Source organism: Gossypium arboreum, chromosome 6 (assembly GCF_025698485.1).
Source record: "Gossypium arboreum isolate Shixiya-1 chromosome 6, ASM2569848v2, whole genome shotgun sequence".
Taxonomy (NCBI): domain Eukaryota; kingdom Viridiplantae; phylum Streptophyta; class Magnoliopsida; order Malvales; family Malvaceae; genus Gossypium; species Gossypium arboreum.
This window is the reverse complement of record NC_069075.1, coordinates 142,428,754-142,450,440: the sequence shown is the minus strand read 5'-3', so window position 1 is coordinate 142,450,440 and position 21,687 is coordinate 142,428,754. Positions and strand designations below refer to the sequence as shown.

General features: G+C 30.6%; 3 protein-coding genes, 1 long non-coding RNA gene and 2 other non-coding genes across 7 annotated transcripts; 1 reads left to right on the top strand and 5 right to left on the bottom strand.

The window, feature by feature from the left end:
- Window positions 1–1,668: 1,668 nt before the first annotated feature.
- Window positions 1,669–4,503, bottom strand: LOC108480789 (uncharacterized). Its single transcript, XM_017783888.2, has 3 exons — window positions 4,087–4,503; window positions 2,559–2,774; window positions 1,669–1,994 (listed from the first exon to the last, which is right to left on the bottom strand). The coding sequence occupies exons 1-3, from the start codon at window positions 4,363–4,365 to the stop codon at window positions 1,905–1,907; spliced, it is 585 nt and encodes a 194-aa protein (XP_017639377.1). The 5' UTR covers window positions 4,366–4,503; the 3' UTR covers window positions 1,669–1,904.
- Window positions 4,504–5,749: 1,246 nt separating this feature from the next.
- Window positions 5,750–8,489, bottom strand: LOC108480986 (uncharacterized). Its single transcript, XR_008284534.1, has 2 exons — window positions 6,499–8,489; window positions 5,750–6,396 (listed from the first exon to the last, which is right to left on the bottom strand). It is a non-coding gene; the product is annotated as an uncharacterized LOC108480986 (long non-coding RNA).
- On the bottom strand, window positions 7,708–7,796 carry LOC128294591 (small nucleolar RNA R16). Its single transcript, XR_008284899.1, has one exon. It is a non-coding gene; the product is annotated as a small nucleolar RNA R16 (small nucleolar RNA).
- LOC128294590 (small nucleolar RNA R16) lies at window positions 7,917–8,004 on the bottom strand. Its single transcript, XR_008284898.1, has one exon. It is a non-coding gene; the product is annotated as a small nucleolar RNA R16 (small nucleolar RNA).
- Window positions 8,490–9,901: 1,412 nt separating the features above from the next.
- LOC108480760 (uncharacterized) lies at window positions 9,902–15,511 on the bottom strand. Of its 2 annotated transcripts, XM_017783853.2 has the most exons (7): window positions 15,320–15,511; window positions 15,044–15,166; window positions 12,417–14,236; window positions 12,262–12,337; window positions 11,123–11,502; window positions 10,735–10,833; window positions 9,902–10,478 (listed from the first exon to the last, which is right to left on the bottom strand). In XM_017783853.2, the coding sequence occupies exons 3-7, from the start codon at window positions 14,169–14,171 to the stop codon at window positions 10,296–10,298; spliced, it is 2,493 nt and encodes an 830-aa protein (XP_017639342.1). In that variant the 5' UTR covers window positions 14,172–14,236; window positions 15,044–15,166; window positions 15,320–15,511; the 3' UTR covers window positions 9,902–10,295. The 2 variants fall into 2 exon arrangements, with proteins under 2 accessions (XP_017639342.1, XP_017639343.1); XM_017783854.2 differs by lacking the exon at window positions 15,044–15,166.
- A 2,588-nt stretch (window positions 15,512–18,099) lies between these two features.
- On the top strand, window positions 18,100–20,819 carry LOC108480953 (outer envelope pore protein 24A, chloroplastic-like). The gene is made up of 3 exons (XM_017784105.2): window positions 18,100–18,396; window positions 18,490–18,846; window positions 20,535–20,819. The coding sequence occupies exons 1-3, from the start codon at window positions 18,199–18,201 to the stop codon at window positions 20,613–20,615; spliced, it is 636 nt and encodes a 211-aa protein (XP_017639594.1). The 5' UTR covers window positions 18,100–18,198; the 3' UTR covers window positions 20,616–20,819.
- Window positions 20,820–21,687: the final 868 nt, after the last annotated feature.

The window sequence follows — 21,687 nt, the reverse complement described above, 5'->3', positions numbered from 1 at the left end:
TAATTTGGTTATTTTTTTAGTTGAGGAATTCTAATTCAAAAATTTGAATTCTGCTATTAGTCATTGTAATTTGTGAAAGTTATGAATTTAGTCTATGTACTTTAATTTAATCGAATTTAGTCCCTATACATTGGCGCAATGGTCATTTTTAGTTATTGTACTTTTTGAAATTTGAAATTTTAGTATTGACCCAAACAAAAGCAATTAATTTCATTTGGTTAAATTCAATTATTAGTCTTATACTATGCATACAATTGTATATTTTGTCCATATTCTCCAACTGGGTCATTCTAAGTCCCTATACTTTCAAAATTTAAAATTTTAGTCTTAATGCAAATGACAATCGTTAATCCATTAAGTAGATTTCTAGTGAATAATATGTGAAAACAATAAGCTAACATGACATTACACATATGATAACGTGTTTGCAACACTAGATTCTGAAAATAGCAGAACTTAACTTAATAAAATTTAACAATCATTGTTTGGTGAGGACTGAAATTTTAAAATTCAAAAAATACAACGATTAAAATTAATTAAATTAAAGTATAAAGATTAAATTTACAATTTCCGTAAAATATAAAGACAAATAGAAAATTTTAACCAATTCAAAAACTACTTATTTCTTTTCTCACAAATTTGTATTTTACTATTTTTTCTATTTTAATAAATATTTTCTTTTGAAATATGACTTGATATCATTATTTCTAATAAAATGAAATATGTAGGCTTAAAACAAAGAACTACAACTTTTGTTAATCATTTTAATGCCTTGATTTTTATCATGCTTTTTACGCATTAAATTAATTACATTTTAATTATTATTATTATTATATATTTTACATAATTGTTCCACTTATAAAATTCTTCAATAATATTTTAAAGGAATAAAGTAAAATCAACATTTTAAAATAACCTCTTTAATATTTTTTATCTAATTTAAAGAAATTTTTACGCAATTATCAATTAGATTTCAATAGTTAAATAAAAAAATTAAAATATTGATAAATGAAACAAATCGACCAAATTTCAAATGTACGAAGAGTATATTATCCATAAAATTAAATTACTTAAAATTTTCAAGATATCATAAAATATTATATATAAATATATAATTGGGTGTTTAAATGGTTGGTTCGGTTAATATCCGAACGAATTACTCAAAATGTAAAATTTTTAACCGTTAATCGAATTGAATTTTTTCAAATACATTAACTGAGTGAAATATTTTGGTTAATTCGATTTGTTAACCGAATTAATAAAAATTATATGACTTTGTCTTTTCGTTAAAATAAGTATAAAACATATAAAAACACATTACTAATTTTCATTTTTTAATAGTTCAAAAACTTTAAATGGAGGTAAAAATAACAATTAGAAGTTAACAACCAAATACTATATTATATATAATATATATTACTTATTTCGTTAGTTGGTTAATTTGGTTAATTACCCGATTTCAAACTGGATTACCCAATAACTAAAATTTCAAAAAAATCATTAACTAACTTCTGACTAAACTAAATTCGACCACCAATTGATTAATTAAATTAAATAAATTAATTCAATTTTGACCGAACTGTGAACACAGCTATATATAATATACACATGCAAAAACAAAATAAAAAATATCAACAAATATTTAATCCGACAATAAAATGCATCGGATTCTTAAAATAAGTGATTCAAATCCGAATCCTAAATATAACATTAATCAAAAAGTCAATTACGAATCTCAAAATAATTAATCTTCATAAAATTATAAAACATACATAAAAAAAATACATTGCAACTTACAACAAAAGCTTCCATTTTTATTTTTTTTACAGTTAAACTTCATTTAAAAGCCTCAAAGCTTCCACTATTACACTTTTTTTTTTTCCTGGTAATTGCAAGGCCAAAATTTAGGACTGCAAATTCCCATTGGAAATATCCTTCTCTTTCTTTTTATAAGCTTCTTTATTAGTCTTTTTTCTCCCTTGACTGCTGCTAATCTGTAAATTATAACATCACCAACAAATATATGAGAAACTTTAATGCATTTAATTATAATTAATTTTATTTATATTATTTGATAAAAATTATATTTTTAATTTGGATTTAAAAAATACACACTAAAACTCGAAAATATTCATTTAAAAAATTAAACACAATTAAACAAATTTATACCTTTTACCAAATATAGCTATCACATTGAACTAAAAACTAGAAGTAATTAAAATGTGTCATAAGTTTATGTGCCTTTTGAAAATTTAAAATTTAATTCCTATACTTTTAAATTTCAAAATTTAAGTCAATTGTTAATAGTGTTAAATTTAGGTTCATTGCAAAATCTTTTTTTTCCTTTCAAAATGTCACACTTAACAAATTTAACGGTTAAACTTGAATTTTAAAATATTAAAAATAAAGAGATTAAATTCTAAAAATAAAAGTATAGGAAATAAATTTTAAAATTGTGAAAAATATTGAGACTTATGACAAATTTTAACCTCGAAAAGAAAATGTTAAAACTTAAATATCAAATGATATATTAAACCGAAAAAAAAAACGAGACTGACCTTTGATTGAACCGAGGGGGGAACAAGATTTAGGGACTGCATAGATAATTTAGCAATTTCAGATATGGCTTTATCGCGAACTCCATTAACATCACTTGATAAATTCTCATAAGCAGCTTCAAAAGCATCAAGCCAAAATCTAGGCAAACGAATGCTTGTGCTATGTGTATAGACATGCCACATCTTCCTCACTACCTTCTCTCTTTCCTCCAATTCCTATTAAACCAAAATAAAAGAAGGGTCGGATTAATTTTGACCCGACCCCGAAAATATAATTAATCTTATTGAGGATCGGACGGAGTCGAGCTCTCAACATGCCCAAAATTGTATACAGTGGTATACTTAAAGAGACGGTGAATCTACAAAACAAGAGTGTACGACAGTCAAAGCCAAAAGGAGGGAGAGAGCAAGCAATGTTCTTGGCCTCAAAAAATAAAAAATATTTATATAATCGTTTTAGTTTTTAGAAATTTGTAAAAAAAATAAAACAATGAAATTACACACTGAGCTTTAATTAATTTTTACTCATTTCAAAGATAATTTTTTTATTTCGGAGATTTAATTAATTTTACTCATTTTAAGGTAATTTTTATTTTGGAGATGTCCATAAACCAGGTTGAGTTCAAAATAAGCCAATTGAAAAATATAGACTAATTTTTAGGCCTAACTCAAAAAATAAACTTAAAATTTTGTCAAAATCAATTCAGATAAAAATGTTAGGCCTATATTAAAATCTTTTATATTTTTATATAAAAAATTTAAAAATATAATACATCAAATTCACTAAAATTTTTCAATAAATGTAATTTTTTAAAAATATAATTAAATAATACTAAAATTATGACAAAATTAATAATAAATAGAATTCATATAATATCTAAATAATAATAATAAAATAATAAATCAACAGTTCTTATTTTTTATAAATTTGGATTGAGCTGAGGATGGGTGAAAAAAGCTTATCCAAAGTTCTAAAAAACGAACTTTATTTTTTATCCAAAACATTATCAGAGACTATATTTTTAGTTATATCCTTTTACTTTTCAGACCAACTTTTGGATCGAAACTAAACGGTGCCCCGGCCATGGGCAATTCTACTTTAAGCATTAATGCTGCTATAGGGCATGATTCGTCTTTTCTACTCTATGAACTCATCGTCTCAAGCTACTTCTTCAAGTACTCGAATTCGAAGAGAAAACTACTCTCGAAAAACAATACTGAACGTGTTGAGGGTCGGAGCAAAGCAAGATTTCAGAGAAATTATTATTCAATTTTTACTCCCTTAACAATATTCCATCTTCATCCCCATAGAGTAACTAGAATCATAAGAGAAATTACTGAGATTTCCATAGCACCATTTCGGTGAAACAGACCCGGTAAAACTCGATCCGAACTCGTAATGACCCGAAATTAACTCAAAAGCTTAAATGACTCAGCCGGCCTCAAATTCACAATTCTACCCACAAATCCAAACAAAACCGAAACGAAAATCCAAAGAAAAAATTTGAGAAAAGATTCGATTACTTACAAGAACATCAAGATCTTCACGAATGGAGAAATCAGAGTCGTAGGAGAAACTAGTGAGATTCCCCGAAGACCATTTAAGAGAAACAGAACCAGTAAACATGGACCAAAAAGCAAGTAAGATGATTGCAGTCAAAACCCAGAATTTGTACCCATTTTTACCAAAGAAACCAGCTACAGAAGAAGACGAAGAGCTATCTTTTTTTAAAGGAGCTAACGCCGCTGCTTGTTGTTGGGAATGATGGATTGATATTGAGAACGATGTGGGTGAATTCTGATTCATTTTATTTAGCTCTCAAAAAACCCACAAAACACTATGAATTATGAAATTGAAAGCTCTTTGGTTTTTTTATAGTGAATTTTAGGTGTTATTAGATAGAGAGAGAGAGAGAGAGAGAGAGAGAGGCAGGGAGGAGAAAGTAGGTGAAGGGTCATATAATCATGGGTGGATAGCTGGTTTTAGCTTTAAAAAGGTTAATTTATTTATTTGGTCCCTGTATTGTATTTTAATTTTTTAAATTTAGTCATTTTATTTTAATTTGATGTAATTTGGTAGTATTACTATTATTTATAAGTTTTGTTTAGCGATTAGAGTTTAGGGTTTAAAACAAATAAAAAATGATAGACAAAAAATAAAGGGAAAAAGTAAACTATGATCCTCAGAACAATGTTGTCTCTCATACTATCTCGAACCACTTCGAAAAACCCATTAATTGAGGATAGCAACGGGCCATTGTGCTGTCACGGAGCCTTTTTCACCTAAGCGGCTTGGTTGAGCTCCTTGCAAGGGAGATAGGCGCATGAACCTAACAACAAGTTTTTCAAAATTGAATTGGTGGTTGAATTGATCAAACTACAAGTAGTTTAGATAATTTAATTATGGTTGAATTGAAGATATCCTCTTTGATTTCTAACCCAATTCAGTTTAGATAACATCTCCGAACAAAGACTCCCACCATCAAAACTACCCATAGAGAATATTATATATTTTTTAAAGAAACCCAAATCATAAGTTTGAGCTCAATTTTTTTAAACGATAATAAATCGATAAAGGACTATTTTAATTACCATTATATCACCTAAAGTGAAAAAAAAATTAAGGATTAGATTTTTTTAGAACTTTAAACAAAAGCATACATTAATAATTATTAAAAAATAAAACTATATCAAATTAAACTGTATGGACTAAATACATAAATTAAATATAATACAAGGACTAAAATCAAAATTTGACTCTTTAGAATCTACCGACGCAATGCTTGTTTTTGGGTGTGGGTCCTATAAGTACAACGCATTGACTACCGCGTTGCTTGCAGTTAATTTTTGGGTTTGTGACGGTGCTAACTACGAGATTAATTACAATAATTTTTTTGTTAAAATATGCTTTTAGCCACTGTAGCTTAACAGAATTACAGATTTAAGTCTTTTTATTTAAAGGGTTAAAATTAATTCCTTTAATCTTTCTATTTAAAATCCCAAATAAATCATTATAATTATAAATATTTTCTGTCACAATTTATCAAATACATATTAATTAAGTTACTTTTATGTGATGTAATATGATCTGACATAAGCTATCAATGTAATTAACGATTAAATTAAGATTTTTTAATATTTATATCATTATAAATTTTATTATATCTATTTTTTTATATAATACATAAAAATTATTCATAATCTCTCTTCTACTAATATCGATACTAATCAAACCCAAATCCTTCCTAATTAATAAAAATATCAATACTACATTAAGACTCAACTAACTAAATTAGGACATAAAAATTAAAAAGATAAAACAATTAAAATTTGAACTTTCTAAGTAAAATAATTAAATCTAAAATACTATAAAAATACAAAACTAATATCATATTTTAACCTAAAACTTTGGTCTATTGTATATGTTTAAGATTTTTAAAGATTATACTTTCAAATATAGAAGTCTATTCTTCTAGGAGAAATATATTTTTGTTTGATTTCAAGATTTTTAAGCCAATGAAGCGCATTAGCCATATCAATGTCAGTATTGCCCAGTCCTTGAATTTCATCTTTGGAAAGTGGCTTCTATCTGAGATGAAAAGTGCCCTGTATACAGCTTTGGTCAAGGCATAGGCTGAAACTGGATCAGATTCTTCTACTGGGAATCCATATTCATTGAGCCATAGTATGTCGTAAACTCCATTAGTCTCCGGTAAACTCCATTAGTCTCCGATATTTCGAGATGTTCCGAGATGTTCGCATATCTTCATCCTGCCATCACTCCTCTCCTCAGTCGATAACAAATCACCACGTGTTAAGATCAATAAAGGGTTCTCATCTGCAGCCACACATAATTTGGAATGGAGACTTAGTCAAGACATGCATGCATGAATGTATGTATGTACGTATGTTAAAGACAGTTCCGAGAGAGAGAGCTTACTGCATTTTCCTAAAGCAGGGAAGCTGAAAAGCTGTCAGGTGGCCTCTAATGGCTTTAAGTCTCCTGCTTTTAAAGCTTTGTAAATCTGTGCTATGATAGCTACAACCATCACACAATTCACTTCTCTCTGCAAAAAGTTGGAAGACAATCTCAACGTAACGTTTTCCATGGCAGCATCGTCTGCCGTCGTTGCAAGGTCATTGTATCTGAAGCACGGTTGACTATGATGAATCCCCTCACTCATCCAACTCGACATTTCCTCCAATGCTTCTTATATAATTAATATTTTAATCATTTAATTTTAATACAACTGTACTCACTAGACATTTATATCATAACAATCTAAAATATTACTGTTAAAGGGAAGGTTGATCTCGAATCCTTAATGGAAGATGTTATCACACTTGAAAGCATTTCAATTGATAGTTGATATGGATATGACAAACAAGCTCACGAGAGAGATGCCAATATTCATGTTGGGGTTGAGGAAGGAAAATACTCTCTAAAAAAAAATCATAAAATTTAAAAACTCATCTGAAAAACAAAATCTAAAATGTAAATAAATCAATTAATTATATATTTCAAAATAAGTTATAAAACACTCAATTATTTAATAATTTTAGATTAAAATAAGACTAAATTATCAAAATATGTCGAAAATAAAAGTTAATTAACCAAATTGGCCATTTTTTTAGAATTAGTGAAATGAACAGTTTCGAAGAAAGAGCTTGAAAAGGCATCCTGCTAGGCGAGTTTTCCAGACATATCAGCAAAAAAACTTGTCCAGCCGGATGCACTTCCAAGCTCTTCCAAACTTTTTTTTCGACATAATCAGTTAAGTTAGTCTTAAAAACATACTAAATTTTGAAGAGAATAAAATCAGAAATCTCGTGTGGAAAGTGCCACTCATTGCACCAATGATGGATGCTGCGTTTGCACGAACATACGATTTTCATCCTTTTTTACTTCTTAAGATAAACACGTAATATTGAAATTATGATGTTACTAGTAAAATAAAGTAAAAAAAGGTAAAAAATTTAATTAAAAATCAGAGAAAATTCACATATAGTGAAAAATGCAGACATCAATGGCATCAAATTCAAACCACACGTCTGCTTCTTCTCTTCATTGAAAACAAGTGCCCTTAAAATCATAATCAGTTCAAAAAATTTGGGTTTCAATTTTTTTTAGAAAAACCAAAACAAAAAAAATGACATCAGAATATCAATAAGCGAAAATTTTAAATCTACACGGTTTAATCAGAGTGTAGGATAAGATAATATTCATCCCTTGCCACCCAATAAACTCCAAAAATAAAAACCCTAAAAAAATTTAGAAAATTTTGAAACAAAAAAGGGGGAATTACACAATTAATTCAAAAAACAAGCCAAAAATTGGAAAAAAAACTGATTATAAGCAAAGGCATCAGATAATAAGCGGAGTTTATTAATCTACATATAATGTTTCAGTATATATAAGCAATAAATTTTAACATCATTTGCCTTCACTTTCAAATCCCTACAATAAAACTAAACAAAAAAATGGCATCGGAATATATAAAAGCGCAATTTTGAATATACACTGTTTAATCAGAGTGTAGAATAAGTTAAGTATCCATCCCTTTCCATCCAATAAACCCCACAAAAAACCCTAACAATTTATAAAAAAAAGAGAGGAAAATTTGTAGGTAAGTCCATTTGACACCAAGGCAAAGAAATAGAATGCAATGGGCTGGTAAGCTTACCCCTTTTTTTCATTATCTGCATCTGTTGTTTATCTTCCTTTAGCAAAATCATTTGATATTTTTGCTGAGAAGAGAAGAGGATAAACAGATGCAACGCCATAAAGGGAAAAAAACTATATTTGGCTTACGAAAATTCTATTGAATCAGGAAATGACAGAAGGGAAAGTTAAGAGCAGAGAAGAGGGAAAATCCTCTGGAGGCGGCAATTTGATGAATAGGAGAGGAGGTAGTGGGTTTTTATAAACGAAATTATACGAATTAGGGTTTTATTGGGCTTTTTATTTGGGCTTTTTTAACGTAATAACTATGTTTTATGAAAAATTATAAATTAGTCACTTGACTATTAATAATTTTCTTTTTTATCATTTAATTATGAAAAGTTATAAAATGATCATTCAACCATTCAATTTTGTCTTTTTTTATCATCCAACTATCTTGGATTTTTTAGGTATTCCATTTTTATCAGAAAAGACGAACTTGAATAATTGGGTAATCATTTTATAATTTTTTGTAATTAAGTAACAAAAAAAATCATAATTGGGTAACTAATAATTTAATTTGCCTTATCTTAAATGAATTATGAAAACATCTGTAATTTTTATTTGTTCGAGCTTTGTACTAGCTTTTTGGTGAATGTATTAAAATTGAAGTAATATTCATGCAATAAGTACACATATTAAAAAATATGTTTCACATGTTAATGGCTAAGTGGACAAAAATACTATAATACAATATTAATGCTTTGATAACTCAATTAAGTCTCTGAAACTTAGGGACCAATTTAAACCATTGCTTGAGGACATTAGATGTAATTAACCCTTAACTTTTTGTATTTTTAAATTTAATGACAAATTCGTATACGAGTGCAAATGTATTAAAACTTATATAAACACTTAATTTCTTTTGTTATAATTGAGACACAATAACTAGTTGATTATCATTTGAATTAGGAGAAAAGATATAATCAAAATATTCAAATATTGTTTGATATCTGATAGAGCATATCATGTTTGATAACATAAATGAGTTGTTCTTTTAAGTGCCATTACATTGGAGAGTAACACAATTTCAAGATTTTAAGAAAAAAAATCAATTTAGATCAAAAATTTAAATGACAATTTTAATTTTTTATGATATAAAAGTAAATATTTTATATTTAAAATAATGAAAGTAATTTAATTTTTAAAAATTTAAGAAAAATATCTTAAAATTCTGTTAAATAAATATTAAAAATTATAAAATAAATTTCATTTTACCAAAATAAACTTCATTATGAAAATATTTTTTTAAATAATATTTGTGTTATTTTAAAATGTGATAGTTCAAACAATCAATTGTAATTAAAAGACATAGTAAACAGGACACGAATATGCAAAATAAAAAAATTTTGTGCCCGAGCATGGATGATTCGTATCGAGCATATTTACAGAGTATCTAATGGAGCGGCTAATCCCTTGGTATGATGTTTGACTACCAATTAGGCCTCTATGAGTTTGCTCCTCCTCCCCAGCAAATTGATACTTCCAATCTAAATAATTTATAAGATGATATTGATGTAATTACTGTTATGTAATTTGCTACTCTCTTTTTCTTACAAATAAAATTTAAAATAATAAATTAATATGAAAAAAATCGAAAAGCAAACTAAATTGAACCAAATTATAATAATGATTAAAAAATCCAAAATATCTTACCAAACCAATATCACCTTAGTACATTAATAACCTACAATGCATGTATAAATAATATATTTTTCCCAATAGAATAAAGAATTAAACATCCTTACATTCATTTCACTAATGATTCCATTCAACGTAATTAAACATTCTTACATTCATCCAACTATGAACAAAACAAACAAATAGCAGCAGAACATCTCATAAATTTAAGTACCCCTCAACTCATGCATACATATATATATGCAATAAAAACTAACCTCAATGGTGTCAACGGCTTGGTGTCTTTATTTGCCGCATATCCAGGTTGAATCAACTTGGAATGTAACAACATGAGGGGTCACTGCAAAAACGTAAGAGATGCCCTAAAATCAAATTCAACCAGATATCTCTGTTTTTACAATGCCACACTGTAGTAAAGCTGTGTTGCTGCTGTCCATATCATCCTTAAAAACCTTGATATGGCAAAGCTTTCCACCGGCCTCATCAGCAAAAGTGATCTTCCTTTCTTTTTGGATTACACGTTCGGAAGCAGCGGTGTCGGAATCCTCGGTTAGTTTCTGCAAAATTCAAGTATTCACCCATTGAAGGAATCAGCAAAACTAGTAAGCTATACCTCAATCAGTATTGCTTAAGGTTTTCAAAACCGAACCAGTAATTGAACTGATTGAACATCGATTCCCGATTTCTAATTTTCTATTAGTTTTGTTCACAAAAAAAACAAAATTAAAATTTTATACATGTTCGAACCGGAAATCCAACTAGTTCAATCAAAGATTCGGGTTTCTTTCTATCACGAAGAAAAGAGAAATATACCATAATTTTACAGAAACGGTTGCAATCTCTTGCCATCATTGAAAGCCATTTTCTTGCAGTTTCTTCAGCTTTTGTTGCACTTTCAACAGCTATCCTGACCTGTCATAGAGTAAAACGAAGTAAATATGTAAACATCATGCATCTAACCAAATATATGAATACCAATTAAGCTTTAACTTAATTGACATCGTTGTTGTTGCAACATGCAAGAGAATGTAAGTTCATGCGTGCTTAAATACATATTATCTTCCAATTTAAAAGCTCTAAGTACCTTATAGGTAGTAGTTGGAATTGTATAAAGAATATCAGACTTAAACTTTTAAAGGTAATATATGTATAGGTCATTATGTGTTCATTAAATAACCAAGAAGGTTGTGCATCAACACACCTCATCAGCATTTTCTGTGGCTGCAGTGGTATCCAACTCAGGCTGCAATTGCCCCAGCACAATATCTTTCATGGACTTCAACTCAGTTGTGAGTTTAGTTGCTAAAGATTCAATATCACGCATTTGTCTCTGCGTGAATGCAATGGCACTTTGCGAACAACGTTGGAGAGTGGTGCATGGACTGCTAACATGTGGTGCCGTACGAGATGGATGAACCTTGAGAATGCCCTTAGGGGGGGATCCTTTCTTATCTTGTTTTGCTCTTCTCATGAATGGTTTTGGCTTGACAGTGGCTCCATCTCTCGCAAACTGGTCAAGGCCTTGAGCTTTTAACATCCTATGATTGATCTGCTTCCCAAAGTATAATTTCCCTCTACATTCTGATATTATCATAAAAACCAATCAATATCAAGCAGATATGGAATGCAATAAGGACAAACCCAGTTTGAATGGGAAAAAAATCCAATTATGCAGATCATGAAATACTTAAATTTAAAAGTTTCATGAGTTCTGAGATCTTCTGTAATTTTAGAGGCAAGAGAGATTAGATGTTTGAGAATAAAAATAAACTATATGGAAACAATTAATTGGACATATTATGAACTCCTTTTTTTTCTTTACATTGGCCACTGTTTACTTCTTTTGCTCCAAACGCTTGCAAGTTAATTGAATAAACCATTAATGAAAATAAGTAATAGGATTTATATTTGATTAATTGACTATGTATTGTTCTATGCACAATCAATAAACTTGGTGATAACACATCATCAAAAAAAATTTAACCCTGATTTCCAAATATTGAAATCATACATTATTAGTGAATCAAATATTAACCCAAATTTCCTAACTCAGTGTTGACTATAAAAACATATGGCTACCTTGACTTGTATGAAGTCATGATTAAAACGCAACTCTTACCAGACACTAGTTCGACACAAGTTCAAACCATATGACCCTACCCCAACCCTAATATTGCATCAAAATAATAATAAAAAACATATGGCTACCAACTATTTGTTCAATAAATTATGATGAAGCAATCAATTAATATTAGGAGTCTCAATATTTTGAAAACCACTTTAAAAGACGGTGCATAAAAGTTACGATCTCTATCTATTAACAAATTTTTGCGTACTTACGTTGACGCTCATCTTCATCCAACCCAGTTAACTCCATAGCCCGACAAAGCCGTTCTTGGGAGGTTGGGGAAATGGCCTGAAAATCAAAGCATTTAGTTAGAAAAAACAGCTTCAACAGAATATGGTAGAGTTACTTAAACACATGTTTTGCACACCTTTCTATATGAAAGAAGCCTTTCCGGATGATTTTGCTGATTTCTTTGATCATAATCTGGATGTCCTGGTGATGTCATAGGCTTATCCGAAGCATCGTCATTAGTTGCCATGGAGGCAGGCAACTGGGATTCCTTCCCTAATGAAAAAGAACCGCCAGAGACAGGGACTGAATGTCTTGTGAGATTCAGGCATGATGAACTCCAATACAACCCATCGTCGCTGGAAGGACTGATGGCACTGTTTAAAAGCCAACCATGTGCAGTTCTGCTCTCATGGGAACATGTACTACCTTCATTGATATTTTCCGAGCATTGGAGGCTATCATCATTGTCTGTCTCAGATACTTCAGTTCTGTCATTACTGCTGGTTTGACAAGCCATCTGGTTGTCAGAAGAATTATTTATAGAGCTATCATCCAAATCAGGAGAACAACCCTTGGTTGGAGGCATTGACTCTGGGGAAATATCATTAGGTAAAGCATAGACCGTATAACTTTCTTGTCGAAATTCTTGCGAGCCTGAACATTGGTAACTGATAATTTCTGGACCGTCTATCTTAATAATCTCCCAACCGGAAGAACTGACACCAAATTGAGGAATAACATCTTCAATATATTCACAAGACACCCCATTCGAAACACTGCGTACAGGTTCTTCTACGGGATACAATGTGCTACCTCCTTCTAGACCACAAGGAATGGCTATCTCCGGAACTCGAATCAAACTATAACCATTATAATCCTTTGTTGGAGACATCAATTCTAAGGGGACATCATAAGAAAGAGGACGGGAAATATAATCATCTTTTCTAAATTCTGACAAGTCAGAGTACTCATAACTTACTGTTTCTGGACTGTCTACCTTTACAATATCCCAATTAGAAATCCCCACATCATATTCTGCCTCTAAATTTCCCCTGTATTCATAGGACACCTCATTAAGCGAATCGCATTGAGGTTCTTTTGTAGGATAAGGCACCTTAGTCTCTGAAATATGTACATTAGCAGTTTCAGGAACATCATTAGATACAGTAACAGTAGAATCCGCTTGCTTGCTGTGACTAAACCTTGGAACAGATTTAACACCGAACATGGTTCCACATTTTGAGTAACATGGCTCAGGAACCTCAACTTTGACAGGTGCAAGCGAAACCTCGTTTGGAGATGAAACGGAGACGCTCTTCCCTGAAGACTTTCTCTTCCTCTTCTTCATATCCTTGGATAGTCTGGATTTCAAACTAATAAGAGGCTCTTCAAGATCATATCCATCATCCTCGGGCGAAAAGTTCGGCAACTCATGTTCCACACTAGAGCAAGTTTTCATGGTTTCTTTATTTAAACCAACAAAGTTCGAGCATTTTCTTTTCTTTGATATACAGCTCTTCTTAAGCTGTCTCAACGTCATATTGACAAAGCTAAGATCATCCAAGTCGCCAATTCTTTCATCACCATTGTTACTGCAATTCAAATCACAATCTTCAGGTTCGCTTTTGATTTTTACTCCTCTCACCAAAGAGAAGGCTGTGATCTCTACCTCAGCCCCATTACATTCGGTTGGCGAGCTCTCTAAATCATCACGTAGATGAACTGTAGGAACTTGATCATGATATTTGGTGTCTCTTAAATTGTATACTTCTTTGATTTCCTTAAATTTGAGTGCTGGTCGCCCACGGAAATCCACATTCATGAACTTTGCCACAGAACCACCTTTAATGGCATTGACAAAGTGAAAATGGGTCAAGCTTCTTAACTCCATCAGATAGTATTGTTTCTGTTTCTGATTCTAGCCTATATCATTCAAAACTAGGCTTGAATGCTTGCCTGCAACATAGAATTTTCATTTTTTAATAAACCTACTCGTGATTAACCAAAGCACTAATTTCAAAATAACTAGCCAAGCATCAGCAAGGATTAAAATTGCAAGTCTAGCTTTTTCTAGATGAAATTGAAATCCCCTTTCTCCAATCTTACCCAGACTATAAAAATAAAAGGCAATTTAATGGCAATAAACTGAAATTTGGCACTAAAAAGTCAAATTTGTGTATGAAATGGTTTTACGTTCAATGAACCCTCTCAAGCAACTTTCGAAAGCTAAGTTAACCTTAGAATACAATATTCAAGCAGAACAATGTCACCACAGACAAAGCAAAACATAACATGTATATAAGCACAATGCTAGCTTTAATTTTGAAAACATCGAAGATCCAAAGAAAAACAAAAACGTGCAGTTGCAATGGAGAACTGTTAATTCCATCTGTAAGACCGCAAATTCATGGGATTAAACAATGAGTGAGCTAATAATACAAAAACAACCGCGTTACCCTTTTCAAATGCAAATTATTTGTTAAAAAGAGAACACTAAACGATTACTCTCTTGGCTCACTGATATACATTTGCCAATGCTGGAACAGATTTACAATGTCTGAAAACAGATACGTCAATAACAAAATTCAAAAATTACAAAAAAAAAGGGTAAGATCTGAAAGTTCCAGATCTATGCTATCGTTAATTTCGAAAAAAAAACGACATTCCAAAGAGAAAAACTGCGATTCCATTGGCAAGAACTCAAAATTCATGGAACTAAGCGATGCCCGAGCAAATAGTACCAAAACAACAACAACGCGTTACCTTTTTCAAATGCAATATCTGCAAAACGGAAACACTGAAGGAAGAACAAAAACCGGTAACCTAATTAAGTTACAGCTTACAGTCCTGGATCACTGATATTGATATTCCAATGCTGAATCAGATCTAAAACGTTTCAAAACAAATGTGTAAAGAAAACAAATAAAAATTTAACAAAATATAATATCCGAAAGCTCCAGATCTACCTAATATTTTTCAAATCTAGACACTCAAAAACAACTGAAACTTGTTGTCGAAAAAAAACGAGCATACACTCACCTGAGATTGAAGACATTTTTTTCCTAAGGGGAGAAAACGAGAAGGGGGAGAGGAGCTCGTTGAATTGCAGCTTCGTTGTAGATGGAGTGAATAACAAATGTTAGGGATTTAGGGGCTGGCTGGTTAAAGAATTTGGGGGGAGGGGGGGAGTTATGATCTCCCGCCAAATTGTTTGTGGCGGGAAAATGTATGAGCGGTAAAAGCCTTGAATTGGGTCTCTTTTAGTGAAAAACAAATTAGCCGAAAAAAAAAGTGCACGTGGTTACGAGGCGCGCGTAATATTATATACTTGGGGTAATATAATTTTTGCCCCTGAACTTGTTAGTTAGGTTCACTTTGGTACCTGTACATTTTTTTGTCCACTTTAGCACTTTAACTTGACAATTGGGTCCAATTTAGTCTTTTAATAACTTTAGCACTTTAGTACCTTAACGTGGTAATCTGATATTATGTCACATCATCACTTGAATTTTTTTAAAAATTATATAATTTTTAAGATGTGACACATTTAATCTTTTAATAACTCGATAGGTGATTGAATAAGTCAGAATACCAATTCTCGATTCAACTAGTTTAACTAGTTCAATAGCTGGACCAATAATAATTAATTTATTAATTAAAAATATAATATATATATTAAACTAGTTCAATTGAATTTTTTTGTCCTCGTTTACAATTTTTACCAATTTCAAATAGTTTCGAGTTAATCGGTTCAACCCGTTTGCTCGGACCATTATACCATTCAATTTTACACCATCAAATTTTAATATAATCTAAGTTCATAAACCAAAATGGATCTAGTTGCAAGTTTAAGGACCAAAGTGGATAATACGAAGTACAGGCACCAATGTGAACATAATTATCAAGTTCAGGGACCAACAATTATATACTTTAATTATTATGTGATACTAATTACATAAATAAAGAAAGAAAGGAGGAAATTTTGACATATTGGAAAATGAACTAGATCTTGAATATTGAAATCGATCTATATTCTAAATAAATCTAATTTTTAAATTTAATTTTTAAACCTAATATTTTTATCAAAAAATTTTAAAATATTGTATAAGTTTTCGAGTTTGAGTGAGAAACCTGACCTTTGTATATGTATAAGTATAAACGAGACATTTTTGTGCTCGCAGACTACTAAAATTCAATTTGAAAAATAAAAAAGAATTTGATTTAATAATTATCGAGTTTAGCTTATAAGCTATTAAATGAGTAAAAATTGAGCATATCGATTCCAAATTCAAATAGCTCGCAAACTTAATTTTGCCTTTTTATTTTTAATATTTAAATATTCAAAGTTAAACATGAAAAATTCAACTCAAGATTGAGCTCGAGTATGGAAATTAATAAACAAGTTTGTGATCGAATTAAGCTTAATAAATTAAGTGTATCTTAAATAGAACTTGAGATTAAGATTTATTGTGGAGCATATTTAAAATACGTAATTATATTTATTGGATAAATAAATTAAATATAAGTGTAAAGAGAAGCTTACAAAAATTTAATAATATTAATTTTTTTATCCAAATAAATTTGATATACGAAATTTTAATATTTTATCAAATTTTAAATAAGTTTAAGTCAACGTATTTTTTTATTTTTTTTATTTTCATAAATTTATTGATACGTAGTATATTATAATTGGTTGAATGTGTCATGTGGCACTTTATGATTGGTGCCACATGTCAACCGGTTTTTACCGTTACAAAAGAAATAGAGTGAACCATGTAATGAAGGATAGTTTAGAATCAAATAGAGACGAAAAAAACAATACAAAGATAAAAAAATACGTATAATTCGAAGGTCAAAGTGAACATTAAGTCATAAAAATTAACGTTTTAGTTTGTATTTCTATTAAAAAAGTAATGTGATTATTTTTGAAATGCTGATGGTTAAATTCAACTATTTTTAAAAATTGAGGATAAAATTTAATTTTAAAAATAAAATCAAATTGATAAAATGTAAACATAAAATACTAAGATTTAGTATTATATATGTATGGGTAAACTGTTGAAATAGTCACTTTTGTTTGTCTCAGGTTACATTTTAGTCACTTATGTTTGAAATGTTATGTTTTAGTCAATTATGTTATCTTGTTGTAACATTTTAGTCCCTGAGCGTTAATTGTCATTAACGGTGTAATGATAAGTTGACATGACACGTTAAATCATAATTTCATACGAAAATTATATGTTAAATTATGCAATTGATCCCTATATTATTTTTTATTTTGAGTAATTTAATTTATTTCTTTTACTTTAAAAGAGATGGAGAAGTGAGGAAAATAGAAGGAGAAGTAGAAGAGAATGGAAAAAAAAGAAAAAAAAAAGAAAAGTTAAAAAAACATAAAAGAAAAAATTAAATTACGCAAAACAAAAAAAATATGGGCACAAATTGTATAATTTAACCTAAAATTTTTATTTGAAATGATGAGTTAAAATGTCATGCCCGTTTAATATTACACCGTTAACCGCAATTAATGGCTCAGTGACTAAAATATTACAACAATTTAACATAAGTAATCAAAATGTAACATTTCAAACATAAATGACTAAAATGTAACATAAGAAAAATAAAAGTGACTATTTTGAGAATTTTCCCTATATATATTTATTTAAGTCTATTTGGGAGCCTAATTTCTATTTATTCAATCCATCTCAAATTTTAAACTAGCCAACTAGCTTGCATTAGATAAATCGGCTTTAAATAATTTAAAATTTTGAATGGAATTAACCCTAAATAAATTTAAAATTACATTGAAAACCAGAGCCTTAAAGCTGTAACAATTACAAAAAGAGAAGCCCTCGACATTTTCACCTTCTCCTTCAGTGACTCACAGTTCCTTGTTACCTTCAAAAAAAAAAAAAAAAATGAAAGCGTCTTTGAAAGGAAGGTACGCCAATGAAAAGAACACCGCGGGCGCTACATTGGTCGTCAACGCCGGCGATGTTAAGCTACGCGCTTCCGTGAGTGACGCCACTTTCGTCGACGGTCCTAGCCTCAACGGCTTGACTTTAGCCGTTGAAAAACCCGGTTTTTTCATCGTCGACTATGACGTCCCCAAAAAGGCAAGCTTGCTTAATCTTAAACAGCAGTTTTCCCTTTGACTACACCTTCAGTGAATCACTTGACTTGCTAATTACGTTTTTTTCTTGGGTTAGGATTTTCGGTTTCAGTTTATGAACACAGTTAGGGTTGCGGAGATGCCGTTGGAGCTTACTTACAGTCACAGCAGAGGGGATAACCGGACGGCAGTGGAGGGGGCGTTTATGTTCGATTCGGCTAACACGGTCTCGGCTAATTACGTGCTTGGTACTAGGAACTGTAAGTTGAAGTACAGTTACGTGCACGGTGGGGATACCACCTTCGAGCAATGCTATGATTGGGGGAAAATGGCATGGGATTTCGCGATTTCGAGGAGGGTATATGACGACGTTTTTAAGGCAACGTATCAGACTTCGAACAGCGATTTGGCTTTGGAATGGTCGAGAAATTCCAAGTTCAATGGGACTTTCAAGGTAATTTTTTTTTTTTTGGTATTGGTTTTTGGTTTATCTTCCATTGCATGGTATAGTCTTAGTGTAGATTAGAGGACTTAGAAGAGTTTCACAGTGACTGATGTGGTTTGAGGAATTATGAGTTTTGTGGATTAGACCTGCTAATTATGCCCTATCCCGGACATCTGATCCGATCAATATGAGTTTAAAACCAATTCAATCTGGTTCGATCGTAAAAGTTCACAAACCGATCAGGTTCAACCAGAATTGGGAATGACAGAAACTTGAAATGACTGAACTAGTAACCCAAAATAATCTGACTTGAAGCGATAATGATCCGAAATGACCTGACCATAAAACCTGAATGTCCCAAACCCGAAAAGGCCTGAATTCAAACCAGATTGATGAGTCTAATGAGGATGGATTGTTGAAGAAATTGAGTGCAAGAAACTGAAGTACTATGAATCATAAGAAATGTGAATTTGGGGTTTGAGAACAGCAAAAATGGTGTTTTTCTAAACATGGCTGCTTAGTGTGGTTCCAAGGAAAAACATTAGTAGATAAATGCTGTATCTTTATATTCCGAAATCCCTAGGGACTCCATTGTTTTCTTGATTCTGTCTTCTGTTTTTTGAAGAAGAGGTAGAATGTGGTCAACTACTCATTTAACTCACTGCTGGATTGTTTGCTTGAAATGTTGTAGAAAAGCATGTGAAGAAACAAGGCTGTGGATTCCTTTGATCATTTTGCTTATGGTGTCTATTGGTATTTGCTTGTTTTTTGAATTTGTTTATCGCAAGGTTTGTAACTAGTGGTCCAGAATTTGGGGAATGAAAAATAATGCCAGTGTTGCTTATTAGTTTCAACCAAGTAAATAACAATACCAAAAATGAATTTAGGTCACGTTGCTTTTAAGGCACTGAATCTCATGAAAAATGCAAGGATACCATACATCTCTCTCTCTCTCTCCCCCTTTTTGCATTTTTATTACATATAATTATTGCATGTAGGTTAGAAATTAAGTTTTGACTTTGGGTGACTCAATACAATTTGTTGACATGATGACTGCTGAGGTTTTTTGGTTAAAGGAAGGCTACATCCGTATAGGGATCTCAAGCTTACAGGTAGAACTGTCAATTGGGTTGTCGGATTAGTTTTGGATCAAGTAAATTCATGTTTTTCAGTCCAGAACATTATGGAGTCGGTGCATTAAGAGCTATTTGTTCGAGTCATTTCAAGTTTAAGTTTGTTTTGGAACTGGTCAGTTTGGGTTCGGATTGTTGACTTTATATGGTCAAATCTGGTTGGTTTGATTTGTGTTTGGATTGATCGGGTTGGATTTTCGAGTTCAAGTCAGAATCAACAAATCTACTTGCTGGTGTTGCTGATATTTTAACCTTAAACATATTAGATATCACATTTTAAGAGTGGCTGCATGGACAAGTCTACTTGCAATTGTTGTTGCTATTTGAAAATTTTTATTAAGCTCCTAAAATTTTAATTAAGCCTCCAAATTTTTTTGGAAATTTTCATTAAGCCTCTAGAATTTTTGAAAATTTTAATTACCCCCTCCTCCACACACCAAAACTTAATTCCAAAATCTTCTGCAGTGTTTACTTAATAGTTAGTCATGTAACAGCATGACCTAAGGTATTTATCGCTTGCCTGAGATGATTTCTAACCATGAATCATTTTTCATTTTTTTCCAGATTTCAGCATACATGAACCTGGCTGAAGAGTCTAAGAACCCTAAAATTATTGCTGAGAGTAGTTGGGATTTGGAAATTTGATTTGTTATTTCAGTTACTACATTTGGATAAAAACAGGGTCTTGTTAGCTGCTTCTCCCACATAGTTCCATTACATAGTTTTGCTCCTAAAAATTACCATCTGTAATGGGCTAATGATAGCTCTGTTGTTGGTTGTACCATACCAGCTGCACTATCCATTCGTTAAATTATGAATATCAGAATTATTGTTTTAGTCCCTCTACAATGTTTTTTGATATAATTTGGTCTATTTTTATATATTATAATATTATTAGTAGGTTCAAACTTCAAATTGATAGAATTGATAGTTGTTAATGAAATGACAACATTGTTTTTTCTTAATAGCATTAACATGTAATTTTATTATTGGTTGGACATAATTAATTAGATTTTTGTATGATTGAATAATAATAAATCCATGTCATCACTTTAATGGCCCCGAATTGTAACACTTGCCCCAATGCAATTGGTTTTGCATCAATTCTACCCGAAAGTGCACACAGTTTCAATAATATATTAATGTAATTAACTCTCTTTTCTGTATCGGTTAAGTTTCTGGTCTGTACCGATTGCATCGGCTTGTTCTGTCCGGCTCGTTTGCATTGCCTAAGGCATTGTGTATTGACTGGTTCATGTAAAATAGTTTGTGTATGCATATTTTATATTTAAAATTTATTTAATATCGATATTTGTAAATTTATATATATTATATATATTTTAAAAATATTAATAAATTCAAAATGGTAAAACGAAATAGAAAACGAGGTATCTATCAATGCAATATTGACAATTTCGTCTTGCCCTCAGTATTTTGTCCTCTCTTAGTGGATCAATCGTTTGTATTCAACATACTTAAGGTATTTTTCAATATTTTTAGATAGACAATACGTTTATTTTCAGTAAAATTAAAAATAATAATAATGATGAAATTAGATACTATAATTGTGAGGTAAATAATTTTATCGCAAATGAGTGTAGTGAATTTAAAGTTACTCTTAAATAATTAACCAAGTCATTAAAGAATGGAACAAAAATAAATAAATAAAATCAGAAAAAAACAATAAACAATAATATAAATATTCATTTTATAAATT